This window comes from Athene noctua, chromosome 1, assembly GCF_965140245.1.
Source record: "Athene noctua chromosome 1, bAthNoc1.hap1.1, whole genome shotgun sequence".
NCBI classification, from domain to species: Eukaryota; Metazoa; Chordata; class Aves; order Strigiformes; family Strigidae; genus Athene; species Athene noctua.
The window spans coordinates 220,954,810-220,969,780 of NC_134037.1; the positions used below are offsets into that span (position 1 = coordinate 220,954,810).

General features: G+C 43.5%; 1 protein-coding gene across 4 annotated transcripts in view; it reads left to right on the top strand.

Moving 5' to 3' along the window:
- Positions 1-281: 281 nt before the first annotated feature.
- The window catches only part of DACH1 (dachshund family transcription factor 1), a 368,620-nt gene continuing 353,930 nt past the window's right edge, over positions 282-14,971 (top strand). For all 4 annotated transcript variants that reach the window (XM_074912141.1, XM_074912150.1, XM_074912169.1 and 1 more), the window contains exon 1: positions 282-1,555. In XM_074912141.1, coding sequence (XP_074768242.1) covers positions 816-1,555 — 740 coding nt within the window. In that variant the 5' untranslated portion in view covers positions 282-815. The remainder of the gene's footprint in view (positions 1,556-14,971) is intronic.

Below are 14,971 nucleotides of genomic sequence, written 5' to 3' on the forward strand. Positions count from 1 at the left end.
GCTCCCGCCCGGCTTCGGGGGGACGCTGGAGACGCTTGTGTTTCTCCACAAACTGTGTTGACAAGCGACTGCTGAAAAGGGCTGGGAAAATTACATCTCGTCTCTGGTGGGGTGAAATATGAAACATGTAATCTAACGGTTCCTGAAGGGGCGGGGGGGGGGGGGGGGGGAAGAGGGACTTCTCTCCCTCTCTCTCTGTTTCCCTGCTCCGGGTTCCTGGTTGGATAATTTGGGTTAATACTAGTGAGTGAGCCTTTTGCTGCTTCAAAGGGTATTTCAAGTTGCCGGAGCTCCTCCCCTCCGCACCGTGTGACAACAACAACTCGTCCAGCGAGCGAGCGAGCGGCGGCGGCGGCAGCCAGCACTTCCCAGCTCATTTTCTCTCTGTCATTCCCCTCTCAATCTTTGATCAATGTACTTGCCAGAGAGAACCGAAGTCCTTCAAACCTCCTCCTTTTCACCTTCGTCTTTAACGTGGTGCTAGAGCAAGGACCACAAAAAGAAACTGCCCTCCCCCTCCCCTCGGCCCCAGCCCCGCCGCCCGGAGCGGACTTCTCCTCCTCCTCCTCCTCCTCCGTCCCCACTTGCGGGACACTTTGTGCGTTCTCTCTCTCACTCTGCCCCCTGCTCTCTCGCTCGCCGCAGCACCTGATCCGGGGTTATCCCCCCCTTCTTCTCCCCCCTCCTCCCTTCTCTCCTTTCCTTTTTTTTTTTTTTTTTTTTTTTTAATTTTTTTTAAATTTTTCCCCTTTCCCTTGCGTGTGTGTGTGGGAACTTTCCCCCCTCCCCCAGCCCCCTCCGCCGTATATGTGACCATGGCCGTACCGGCTGCTTTGATCCCTCCGACCCAGCTGGTCCCCCCTCAGCCTCCGGTCTCAACTTCTGCCGCCTGCACCACCACCACCACCACCTCCTCGTCGGCCACCTCCTCTCCGTCTCCGTCCATCGCTCCCCCGCCGGCCGCCTCGGGGACAAACCTATTCCGGCCGGAGCCCATCGCAGCGGCGGCAGCGGCGGCAGCGGCGGCCACAGTCACCTCCACCACCAGCGGCGGCGGCGGTAACGGCAGCGGCGGCGGCGGCGGGAGCGGCGGCGGCAGCCCCAGCCTGGGCACCGGCGGCGGCGGCGGCGGCAGCGGCGGCGGCGGCAGCGGCAGCGGCGGCACCTCCACTCCCAATGCCAGCGCGGCCAGCGCGGCCAGCAGCCTGCCCGGCAAGCCCGTGTACTCGACCCCGTCCCCGGTGGAGAACACCCCCCAGAATAACGAGTGCAAGATGGTGGATCTGAGGGGGGCCAAAGTGGCCTCCTTCACCGTGGAGGGCTGCGAGCTCATCTGCCTGCCCCAGGCTTTCGACCTCTTCCTGAAGCACTTGGTGGGGGGCTTGCACACGGTCTACACCAAGCTGAAGCGGCTGGAGATCACGCCCGTGGTCTGCAACGTGGAGCAGGTCCGCATCCTGAGGGGGCTGGGGGCCATCCAGCCCGGGGTCAACCGCTGCAAACTCATCTCCAGGAAGGATTTCGAGACCCTCTACAACGACTGCACCAACGCCAGGTAACCGCCGTAAGGCACACGCACACCCCGCGCCCCCCCGCCCGCCGCCGCCCCCGTCCCACCCCCGCGCGGTGCGGCCCGGGCGAGCAATGCGCCGCTTCCCGTCGCCACCGCGCGGGCCCGGGGGGGCGGCCCGCGCCCTGCGGCCACATGCGCTCGCTGCCCCCCTCCCTCCCTTTCCCTCGCTGCCCCGGCGTCCGGCCGGCCTCCTCCGCAGCCGACTACGCCGCTTCTTGGTGGGACGGAGGGAGAGAGGGAGGAGAGGGGGGATTCTGCCCCCCCCAGCCCCCCGCGTGCCGTGCAAGTGTCGCCCTGTCATTGTCCCCTTCTCTGCTCACGGCCGCGTCGTGCCGGGGGCTCGGGGAGGCCACGGGTAGCGCGGCGCGCTGCTTACGCGGGGAGCGGGGGGGCCGGCGGGGATGGGAAGGGGGTACCGGGCCAAAAAGTGCTTTCTGACCGACCCTCCTCCTCAAGTTTGTCCCTGGATGTATGTTTAAAACGGGCAGCCCTGGGAAAAAGCTGCCCAGAGGGTGCACAGGAGTGGGCGGGGAGCGGTCCTGGAGGGACGCGCACACACACACACACACACACACACACACACACGGCGACACACAGGCACTCGGTTTTCGCGTGAATTGGATGGGGCGCGGAGCTGCCTCCCCGGGCCCTGTCCGGGGTGGATGGAGGCCACTTGGCCATCAGCTGCTGTCATATATCCGAAGGGGCACGTGCACTTTTTGTATAGGTCTATGAGGCAGTTGCCACATGGCGAGCGGGGGGGTGGGGGTGGAGGGAGGGCGGGAAGACGGCGAGGAGGAGGAGGAGGAGGTGGCGGCGGCGGCTGCTTTGCTTTGGGGTAGCGGGGAGAGGTGCCAGGCGGCCGGGCTGGCCGGCTCTCCCGGGGGGGCGGGGGGGGATGTCGGTCCCCGAGGAGCAGGTGCGAGCAGCTCCCGGCCCCCGACGGCCGGGGAGGAGGCGACGGGAGCAGCGGGAGCGCGGAAGGGATTTGGCGAGACTGAATCATGTTACCGCGCAGAATAACGCGGGCGCGGTGGCGGGGATGGCGCCGGGGGCGGGAGGACAGCGCTCCGGCTGCGGGCGGTGCGCGGGTACCGCCGCGCTCCCTTGCGCGCAAGGCCCGCGGGTCGGGGGGGGGGGTGGTATGGGGGACGGACCCGCGGAGGAGAGGCGAAGCCCCAAAGTTGTTACAACCGGGGAGGGCGGGGAGCGGGGAGGGGGGGAGAGGGATCTGGCAAAAGAGGAAATTCCTGCTGCAGTAGCAGCCTGCTTTGCGACCGAGGGCGAAAGCGTGGGGCTGTTATCTCTCAATCTGTAGGTTACAGGGCTGAATCTGCTCGGTAAGGAGAAGGGATCGCATAGCCGCCGTGACCCCGAGATCAGAGCGGTCGCAAGCGCCTCCAGTTGCCGGGGGCTCCCCCCTGCCTCTGGCGGGGCGGTGGGAGCTGCCCGGGGAGCGAAGGCTCGCCACGGAGGAGGAGGTCGCAGGCAAAGTCCCGACGCTACTTTCAGTACCCGCAGATAAACAGAGCGGGCTCGTTTCACTTTCCTATTGTCAGATTTCAAGGTGCAGCAAGAGCCAACACGTGGGGAATTAACCCCGTGTGCGATGCCGTGCTCCTTCCCCGATGGCGGGGGGGGGTGACATCCCGCCTTCCCCCCGCCTGAGGTAGCCGAGGGTGGTTGGGGCTCATTAGCGTGGAGCCAGGCGAGGCAGAGCACTTACTCCGCACTAGCTGTTGCTAGATGGATTGTTGAAGTTCCTGAATATTCAGGGCAGCAGGACAAAACAGCCTGGAATAACTTCCAAGCGCTGACATAACTGTAGCTGCTCGGGTAGCTCTGCTGTTGTTTCGTGTGGAATCAACATGAATATTAATAGATGCTCTCAGGCGATTGTTTTTTTGGTCTTTTTTTGGTGTTTTTTGTTTTTTGTTACTAATGTGTGTGGCATGCAACTTGTAACAACTCTGCGCGAGTTCCAAGATTTGGATCTTAAAATAAACTGGTGGAAGCTTTATTTTGCTAAGGTCATGCTGTGTGAATTGAAATTTGAACATGTGAAATTAAAAAATAGAGAAACCTTTTTTTGGAGGGGGGGGGGGCAGAGTATGGGGACACCAATTCCTGGACTCAGCAGGGCTATAAAAGGGTTTGGCAGCCTGGTTATAACATGGGTTGATTATGTCAACCGCACAGAATCAGCCGTGTTTCAGCTGTTTCTGAGGTCTGCTGTGTTACCATGCAGTGTAGTAGAAATTACAGTAGTGGGTTCAGAAGTGGATAGGATTTGACCCTTAAAAAGCGTAATTGTAGTAGACTTATTTATACATCCATTAAGCAAATAACTTAATGGAAAGGATATACAATAGGTATGCAAAATGTATTATTACAGTACAGACGAATAAAGCAAAGTGGGTCATTGAGTTTTGGTCAAAGTGGATGATATCATCAGAAGATAAAACTGTATTTACTTTCTGGGTTTCCCCTCCAATACATTTAATTCTTATTCTTCCTTCCTTACAAACTAATTATTTTTAATTATTTCTGACGTTACAGTAATTATGCAGGATATTTTGATCTACTCAGTTTAGCGATTCAAGCGACCTTTCCAGGCTCTCAGTTACTGCATACTTTAGCAGGGTGATGTCTTTTTGTATCCTGGGTGGACACTTACTGTTGAGATGGAAGCTGTAAGAGCCAACTCCATCCTAGCGGCTAAATTGTTATACTCATCAGATTCAAAAATTTTGAACCAGCATCTTAACACTGTTATATTTGTCTCATAATCAGCTGATGCACTCGAATACGCTAATCCCTTTTTGGAAAGCTTCATCAAGGTTAATACGTTATTTAATCAAAAAAGGCATCCAAATAAAGCCATTACTTTGTTGTTCTGTAAATGGATTGAATCGTTAGTTGCCAGTTGCTGTGGAAATAATTTGTAATAACTTATTTCGAGATGGAAAAGTTTTAGACGTGTTTCACCAAAATGATACATTTTAACTGTGATATTGCTATTTAAAAAAATCAATAAAACAAAAATCAATAAAACACCAAGGGATTTTCTATTGAATGCTTAATGTGGAGGTCTGTAAAGTGAATTGGTTTCTCTGTTTATTTGTGATACTACTAATAATAACATGATACTAAAGGACCTTTTTCTAAATTAGGCTTCTGTATCAGTTCACTGGAAAAATAAGCTTCCGTTATGGAAGATGACTTTTCTTTTCTGGTCATACTGACCTTTGCTTTTATTTTCCTCTTAAAAAGCACTGGTCGTCAAACAGAAATCCAGGAAGTAGCAAACTGTGCATTTAGCTTGCATTCCGATTAAACGGTTTGACATTAATGGGATGCTAGCAAGCCATATGCCAAAAAAATAGGGGAAGAAAAAAGGCAAAACATGGGAAATACTTAAAGCTACTAGATGCCAATCGAGTCAGGTTTCTTGAATGTGTGCATGAAAGAGAGTAGGAAGCTGTGCACTGGATGTCACCTGCCTAGGATTAATGACCTGGAAGATATTGATCCCAGATTGTTTCTGGTCTCTTGTGTTTTGAGCACTTGTCGTGGAATTTTACCATGCTGGGTCCCTTCGTGGAGTTTTCCCATAGACTTAGGCTGGCTTTGAATCGTGCCCACCCGAGCAAAGACTAAAAGCGTGTGCCTTCTTCTGACCTCCCTCCTGTGGCCAGGATATGTTAATCTTTTCTGACATTTGAAGATGATTTTGAATGAGTTCATTGACATTCATACTTAAACCGGGGAATTATTTGCACACTTTGGAAGCTATTTACAAATTTTGGAAAACAATCTAATTGATTTTTGAGTATAAAGAGGAAAGATGCCGAACGTGAAACAATACTCTACAAAGCCTGTCTTACATGACAGTTAGTCAGTCTCTCTTTACTATCTTCTTCTCCTCTCAAATTATGTGGACCTAGCATGTGCTTGTTTACTGCATACTTCACGCTTACATAGTTTTTTTCTGTTTGTATTAATTAAAGGAGTATCTCACCCAGATAGGTTAGTACAGATCATAGGTGTTTTAAATGAACAGGTCAGCAAGTGCAGCTGGAAGGAATGTCAAGTATATAGTATCTCTGGTTTATATTGATGACCTTCCTTCTTGCCACAGATTACTAAAGTATAATCACGAGAAATATGGTAGGTTTTACAAGCAAAGACGACTTCTGGAAGGCCAGAGGATAAATTGTAACTATAAAGAAAGAGTAAAAGGTTTGGAGGTGGCTTCCTCAGACTTAAAAAACCCTAAAAGACTCGAGCTGCTTGCAATAACAGAACTTTAATATCCATTTTATAGTATTTATTTATTGATAAATATTACAAATTAGAAGCTGAGATCATTGAACCATACTTATTACAACTAAACAGACTATTTATCCCTTTAATCTGATACTTAGTCCCTGGCAGTAGCCCAGTATCTGATACTTGAGGAAGGGAACGCTTCTCCCCAGTGCATGTTCGTCGCCCGTTGTGCCACACTGCCGGTGCTGTTCCTGTGCAGGGATGTGAGGGGCTGCTAGTGATGGGCAGAGTGATGTTTTTTTCCTGGCCGCTTCACATGATTTTCCTCAAGTATTCAATTTGATTAACTCTATCTTATATCTGTGAATATTGGTAGAGCTCTGTGTTTCGGGATTTTTCTGTTAGAAATCTTCTACTGGTAGCTGTAGTTTCTATAAAAATGCACAGTTCTGTTGTCAGTTTTCTATCAACTTTACTTATGAGAACGGACAGTGTGAAAGCGCAGTGAACAGCTTTGTTCTTTCCCCAAACCATTGCTATCTCTGTTCAGATGCTCACTTCGATTTGAGGCCTCTGCTCTTTCTTTCCGGAGCTGCCGGCAGGATGCCTGGGGCTGCTGGTCCTGCCTGGGATGCCGGGAGGGAGCACCCCGCAGTGTCCCCCCACCGGCCGGCGCTCAGGGGCTGATGCTCCCACACTGCTGTTCTGCTCCACCACTCCTCAGCACTGTAAACCCAAATGCACTTACAGTCATTGTATTTACTTCTTGTCTACCTCGTATTTTGTAATCTGGACTGTGTTCCAAATGTTTGTTGGAAATGATAATTTTGTTTGACTGCCATTTAGTATTTCTTCTGTTTTCTCCTGTTACTAGATCGTTCCAGACGGCTGTTTTTGCCTATCACTGCGATTCATCATCTAAAGTGAATTGCATACGAAGCAGAGAATTGTCATACACTGGATTGAATTTTAATATTTTCCTTTTGAACAGTATCATAGATATATTAAATTATTGCTGCAATCTCTGCTGGTCTGGTACAGGTAAATCTCTTTCAGTGTTGCCAGTATTGCCTCTTCGTGGAGGAGCTTTACAAGTTTAGCTGTAAAAATTCATTTCTGGCTGCAGGATAGCAGAGGGAGTAGTGAGAAGCTACCGAGTTTTATCCAAATTGTATGAGCCAGCGAACCGAGAGTCCGAAACAACCATGATGCCTGTCTGTTTTTAAGCAACAGGACTGGATTTAGGTCTTCTTTGTTCTTTTGTAAGTTAAATATGTTCTGTTTTAAAAATAACATTTGGGGCATCTGCTTTGCATTATAAGTTAATTCCATTCATTGTTTTAAAATAGTTATTAACCTTTTGCAAATTATATACTGCACATGAACAGTAATTTTTTCAATAATCTTTAAATGTGCATACTGTAACAGCGCCATAATGTGGACTGACATAATATGAATTGACAGTAAATTTTTAGTTGCCTAAATACGTATTTAAATGACAGAGCTGAAGAGTCATCTGCAAAAAGCTATTATGATCCAGAGAGTTAATTCATACATAGATAATTTCTCCAGCACGCATTAAGGAAGAATTTTTCTTTCTCCATTATCATTTAAATTATTTTCAAAAATCCTGAAACAGGAAACAAAAATCCTTATGTTTAGAGTCAAAGTATGTCTGTAACTTGAAATTATGAAATCCAGGTTGCTTTGAGGAGTAACTTTATCCTTAGCCCACTGTGTTCTGCTTATTTATCTGATGTGGTGCTCAGCCGGGGCATCTCCTAACAAGTGCTGATATTTCATTTCATAAGCAGTGCAGAATATTGACATGTAATCTGTTAAATACAAAATTTAAGCATTAACTGTGAACCGTTTCAAACTTTTTTTTTCTTTTTTTTTTTTTTTGTCAATGGAAGAAAAAGAAAAAAGGTAGTAGTATATTTTCCATCGCATAAAGTAGAAAAATGCTGTCACTCAATTTTGGGAGAGAAAGGATCAGCTTTTGACCGTACAGTTATGTCCCAGTTTGGAATTCCTTAGTCTAAATCACTGATAATGATGAGCTGGGAAACTACACCCGGGAAGGATAACTCCATAAATACTGAATACTTGCATTTTCTCCTGTGAATTTCCATAGGTCTCTTTTAGAGATGGGATATTGGACTGAAAGGACCCTGTGCGGCAGTTCAGGAAACATTCACCAAAACTAATGAAACTGCTTGCATGAGTTGTGACTGAGGAAATGGATCACAAAATGTATTCCAGTTCACTTTGCTTTAAACAGTGTTTTGTGATAATTAGGTTTAGAGTCAGCATCCTCCTGTGACAGGTGTATGAATATACACAATACAGTTTGCAGAATTGTATGGAAAGATCTTGTAAATTGTGTGTAACCAAACAGATTATTGGGAATAAACAGAAACATTCTAAAACAGTATAAACCTGTTTTTTAATATTCTTAATATTCTGCTTTTGATGTAATAAAACAGTCTAAAGTTTTTATTGTGCACCCCTGAGAATACTGGTGTGGGTAACACCTACATAACTTTCTGTTCATTATTCTGTTTAAAGATACGCTGTTCACTCCAAAACTAATTTACTGTAGATATTTTCTTTGCATCCCATGTATTTTGCATCTTCCTTGTGAAGAAGAAAGTTATTTCAGTATGAAAAAAAATTATTGTTTGTTACAAATATCAAACAGTGGGATTTTATGTCCATTGGAAGGCTGAAATTAGCCATAGTCCAGCAACAGCAGAGCAGGTGCAATTAAAATTTCCTGGTGCACCTCGCCACGCTAACTCGATGTTATTTTTTTCATTAAAAGAAGAGGATGTTTTGGTCGTGAAATTTTATTCATTCTTAGAATTTATAGAATTATTCTCTTAAATTAGCCAAATGGCTAAATTCTGCCTAAATTCCCTTTGATCCAAAGTGAGCTTGAGTTCCAGCAAAGCTTGCAGGCTAGTTTTCTTATTCACATTATACTTTTATGTGGTACTAAAAATACTGAAAAAAATGCACCCTAACTATTAAGACTTCTTTTGAATCTTTAATTTGTTCCTTAGATTGTATGGCTGAGAGGGCCATACATAGTTGTGCGTACAGACTACCTGACTGACAAAATAACAAGAATTACAGACTGGAATTGGATGGGCCTGGGGAGAAGGGGGAAGAAGGGGAGTACGTGGGACTGCTGCAAACATTTTAGCATAATTGACAGCTGAAATATATTTGTAACATTATACTGTCATGACTGAAGTTCATAACTCTGAATAACGTTCATTTTAGAGCACTTGTTAATGATACTGTACTGAGAACAGGTAATAGGTATTTTACATTTGGACCAAAAGCTGTTGTTCAGGACATGTCTCTCAGAACGTGCTTGTATTTACAAATTGTTGTATGATAGAAATTATTTTTAAATCTTACTTTTGGGAAATGCTTTGCTTTTTCATGTTACATAAAACAACTGTAAAGGATCAAAAAGAAAGTAGTTATATAAAGTAAACTATAAAGGGAACAGGTAATATATAAATACGTATTTTACGACTATTTAATTACATCTTTTGTAACCTTGATTTCATGTTGTTCTCATACTTAACTAATGAATTATATATTTTTTAAGAAAGAGATGTATGGTACAGAAGAAAGCTGCTTTCAGGTTATAGGTACTGTATTTTTAAGAGAAGTACAAACAATGCATTATGTTTTTATTGGTGATAAATCTAGTCAGAGCTTATTAATAGTTCGAGCATTCTTTAAAAAACATTACTAAAGCTATTATGTTTGAATGATGCTTTTCCAAACGTAGTAAAAAATATGAACTTAATACTTTAATTGGTTTATATCATGTTTTAATGGATGCCAGCGTTATCTGTCTTTACGAAGCATATAATTTGTTTCCAGTCTCCTGGCCTGCTGTAAAAATCTTTCTTTGTTGGAGAAGGTCACCTGTAGGACTTAGCTATTTACATTAAAATAAAAATGCTGTGGTTTTGAACCATATGCTTAACTTGAAGAATGTGGATAGTCTTGTTGCTTTCAATAGCCTACATACATCTTTTAAACCAAGCATATGCAAAATATATTTGGAAGTGCTATAAAAGCATCAGTTGACATCTTTGGTAGGAAGCTGTCTTACTGTATACTTTCTTGCATTTGTAGGGACAGTTTGAAAGCATTAAAAAAATGCTTTGGATTTAGTGTCCTGTAAATTAACGCTTGTTACATAAAATAGATTCATGATGCATTTTTTAATGTTCACGTGAGTATTGTCTTCTTTCGTATTAATTAATATTTTGGAAATCAGGGTGACGTTTTGTCACAGATGAGTATCAGAATTTGGTATAACCCATGGCTTCATACCCCCTGCTGGGATTTTTTGTATTCATTTCTGTAGCACAGAAGTAGCCTATCTTTTTTCAAAGGGAATGGTCACTTCCAAGATGTGTGCCATGGCTGTCACTTTTCACATTTAGTTCTGATACTTGCTGATAGTATGGTGGGAAGGAAGCAAAACCATTTCCATTTTTTTTCTGTTTCCTTAAATTTCTGCTTAAAACCTAAAAAAAAGGGTGGGTGGGTGGGAAGGAAAATACTTCGGGTGGCATTAAGTGTATAATAAGGACTGATACAAGTGAAAGGTCATATGTTTTTATTTTTAAAATGTATTTCCCTCTTAGCTTGTTAGAACAGTTCTTACCATGTAGATAATATGTAGGACTTCATTATTTCTCTGTGTCTATATCTACCACTAAAGACTAATGCCACGATTCTGTTGCAGATTTTGTTCTAATTCAAAGCAGGATCAGTTGTGGGGGTTTTGTTTGGTTGTTTTTTTTTGTTTTGTTTTGTTTTGTTTATCTGATGCTCATAGCTTTTAACAGTCCATGTTAAAAAATAAACATGAAATTATAATAAATTATTTTGTCTTACATTATTCGGTATTGTAGGTGGCTTATAATTCTACTGATTCCTTCAAAATTAATTTGCTGCCGAAATATCATGTTAAAAATACAGTAGTAGAAAAATGAAGCTCCTACTACAGTAATTTACAGTTTAAAGTATAACTATGTATAAAATACATTTTTGAGAAGCTATGAAGAAAATGTATTTAGAAATACTATTTTAACAGCACATAGCTGTTTCAGGAACACATTTGCAAATTGTGAAAGGAAGGAGTCATAACATTTCCTGGGGAGGGCATCAATGATGTTTTTAGTCGAGATGTTTGAATATAGCCACAGCTGTTGGATTGGCTTGAGGCCATCTCAAGGTGTACAACAGGTGGGATGTGGCTAAGAATTAATAAACTTCCAACAGATTTTACCATTCAGAGCTTCTCTGGCATCATTCCCACAGAGTGGAGGAAAGGGTGGAATTTATCTTCAGAAGCAGCAGCCCACCTCCATAGTATGCAGAGCTCAGGCTCATAGAAGGTAGTTTGCTTGAAGACCCTGATTGTTTTTGTCCATTATGCTTCTTCCACTCTTTGAATCTGTTGTTAAAAGCTCCCCTATGGGAGTCTGTCCCTATGGAGAGGTCCCCTCAGAGATCAATGTGCCTGTGGTCTGAGATGAAGCAGTCCTTGGTGCCTCCCAGCCTTTGCCCTGCACATGGACTTAAAGGCATGCATTAGAAGATGTTTGTGTGGAGCTGGCCAAGACACCCTTTACATAGTCTGGGAAAGCTTTAATAGACCCAGAAGCAGTATCATCCCAGACAGGGTGATTTGTGTTGCTCAGTTGAATGGTCAGACTCAACCCAGTATCTCTCTGGCCTCATTGCAGTGAAGTTCAGGACCCTAGTACACAGTGCATGGGACATGATGTTAAACAGTAATTTCAGGTTGTTCTGAAGGAGTGGAGCCTCTATGCCATGAGGCTCTATGATTTTGTCTTGTTGCATCTTATTTTACATGTTTTATTACTTAAATTAGGATAATACAATGATATCATGAAGAGTAATAAAATAATAGTTATGAAATGCATTGTGAAGCATGCATGTATTCACAAATATTCTGAAGTATGACTACATGAGTAAAACATTTTGACATTAAAGGAGAAGGATGTCGTCAGTTAAAACTGCTGGCATTGTTATGTGATAAGGTCGTCTGCTCTTTCATTTGGTGTGCCAGCTGATGAAAGAAAAATATTTATTTTTTAGAGATGAAAAGCGCAGGCATTTTCATCAGCTTAAATGAAAAGAGCCAACTAGTTCTAAATACTGTTTTGTGAAATCGTGTTTCACCCTTGTAAGTGGTTTTCTGTGTGGAAGGTGTGCTGTAATCAGGGATGGGTCTATCTTTTCAGCTCAGCTAATCGTTTCTTTTCACAAATCCAGAACGCATGCAGATTTGAACTTGTAGCCAGGAAAAAGTGCTGCCATGCTTCAAATTGCCAAAGGACCTCAAGGGACAGAAACTTGACCTGGTTTTATGAAACCATAGAATTACATTTATACAAGTTACCCCATGGGAAAGGAATGAACTGATCCCAATTCATTTCTAAATACTGGGGCCTTATGGGTCACATTTGAATTCTCTCCTACACCTGTTTTTCTACTAAATTTTTCTGAGGACATTTTTAGAAATGTACTTTACATTAGGTATGGGTCATGTGCCTAATATTTAACAGTTCAATGTTCTAATTCTTGAAAATGTCTAATGGTTTCTCAATATAATTAAGCTGCAAAAAGTTTAAATGATAGAATTTGTTCAGTATGGGCTAAATCCTCAAACCGTGAACTCTCCTCTGGGTTTAGTTACTTAGGCTTTGTTTTCCTGCATATGAAATGCGAACATAGAGCAGGCAGTGACTATAGTCAGTACGTGTTGTGTGGGCTATAGAGAAGAGAATGATTGCAGATGGGTCATTAGGCTGCTCACCTGGGGCGTGAGACACGGTGGCTCAAGGTTCAAAAAGAGTTACCTAGTGAGTCAAGAAGACACCAAGACTCCTTTCTTCCTTTTTCCAAAATGACCCTTCTCCTTCCCCTCTTTAGGCCAAAAATTTGGAATTTGGAAAATCTGGGTTCAGACCTCCTCTTGGAATCAATGAAAAAATGAGTAGGTTCTACCATGGCTTTCTTCTTTCAGTACTTTGGTTTGAGCTAGAAGCCTAAATACCCTATGGTGAGCGCTTACCCCCCTCTGGTGAGGTGGTATGCTACTTAAGGTGTCCAAGTGTTTCTGGCAGTGTAGTACCAGGGTGCAGTATGCCAGCTAAGCTGAAATAATGGGCCCTAAGGACAGGGAAGGGTTCCTTAGTTCATTTGAGTCTCTGTAACTCTATGCTTACAGGGTTGCATTAAAATTAGAATTAACTTGCATTTTGATTTATTTAACAAACTAAGTGAGTGCTCTGTTCAGTTTAAGTTTGCCTCAGCAATTACTATCCCACAGAGGCTCTGCAAACCTTCCAGGCTTCACTTCTGTCTTCTTGTGGAAACCATTTCCTATTCTCAGGCAATCTTTCCCATCCTTGAAAGACAGTTTCAGTGCTGGAATTGGCATTAAGTGCCTGCATAAGTCTATCTGTTTCTAGTGAATGAGTGACAGATTTGGATACTACTCATCTAGTATAGATTTCTTTAGCCTTTATAACCACCTTAACACTTTAAATCGACTAAACAGCTCAGCTGATGATCCCTGACTGTAGACTTTCTACTCTTCAGTGTGGATGTGGCAGAGGAGGCTTTTGTGTGGAATTCATGTTCCCACTGTCACCAGCCCTGAGTTTGTAGTCACTTTTTTGGCTTGGACAAAAGGTGTTGGAAGGTGAGAAATGGGGATAATGGTGCTATCATAACAAGTAAGAAGATACTTATTTACTCTGTTTGCTTTTCACAGCAGTGAATTTTTCCATACAGTTTGTATTAAGCCATTCATGACTTTGTCAGTCTGGGTAACCAAACTGTTTTGTGAGGCATCATCATAGGGCTGTTATTCACGGCCTGCTGCTTCCTTTGACTGACAGAGTGAAGGGCAAGTCTTTTAAATGGTGATTACCTATCACCATTACGTATTTATTATAAATGTGTACATAATGTCCCTTTCTAATTCACCTCAAAGAAGTGATCTTATCGATCCCTAAGCTCTTTTTTTGTCTTTCTCTAAGTCAGCCTTGTGCTTTTAGCAATTCAGTTTTTGTTGATGCCATCAACAGGTTTGGCTACTGTGTGATGCTGATATCTTGAGTGGGTTGAGTGGGACATTTTTTCCAAGACACAGAGAATGCTTTTGTGGCCAAATCATTTGTAATGGAAGGTAGAAGTCCAGTTGCATTTGGAGGCTTAAACATTTTTCTGAAGCACTTATTTACTTGGCTTTTCCTTTGTAGTTCTGTTGTTCATAAGTTGGGTAGAAGATGCATTAATTTTACTGGATCCAGAATAAGTTTAGATCAGACTAGTCTAAGGCTTTTGAGTTATCCATAAAACATTTAGGCTCTTTTCTGATTTTGGTGATAAATAAGGGAAATCTTTAAGATCAGCTGTAGTGGCAATGAATGCTTCATTGTGATTGAAATGTTTGTCTTAAATTTTCTTTGAATCTAAACTAGAGAGGAAAAAATTCCTTTGTTACCTGTTTAATTATAAAACAATAACTCAGAGTGAAGGAACAAATTCAGATCTTTGAAAATCCAACTCTCCCTTTCTTTTTTCTCCTGTTTATTTTCTTCCCCTCACACAGCTCTATGGGTTTTGAAGAAAAAGAGGACGAAAATTTACAATTCTTCAATGAAGCCCATTTTTATTAGGTGCTGTGAAAACTTCAAATACAGAGGATCCTTGGTTGGAAGCAGTTGCTAACCGTAGCAGTCGCAGTGGGGACAAGATCCCTGAGGCTATGGGACTGGGAACATGCTGAAGAGTAGCATAGTGAAGAGACAAAAGTGAAAGGCTGGTTGACAGCATGTTAAAGCAAATTTACCCGGTGTTACTGTTACATGCAGCCTCATAAGTTTACATATGTATGATCATATTTTCAGTCCTTGGATCACAAATGTTTCCTTTCTCTTCACTAAGTAAGACTGTGTTTAGAGTAATGCCTGGGAAAGCAAGCAAGAAGAAATAAGCTTTGCTTTGGAGTTCGATGTGAGCAAGATTCTTGTGGCAGAGATG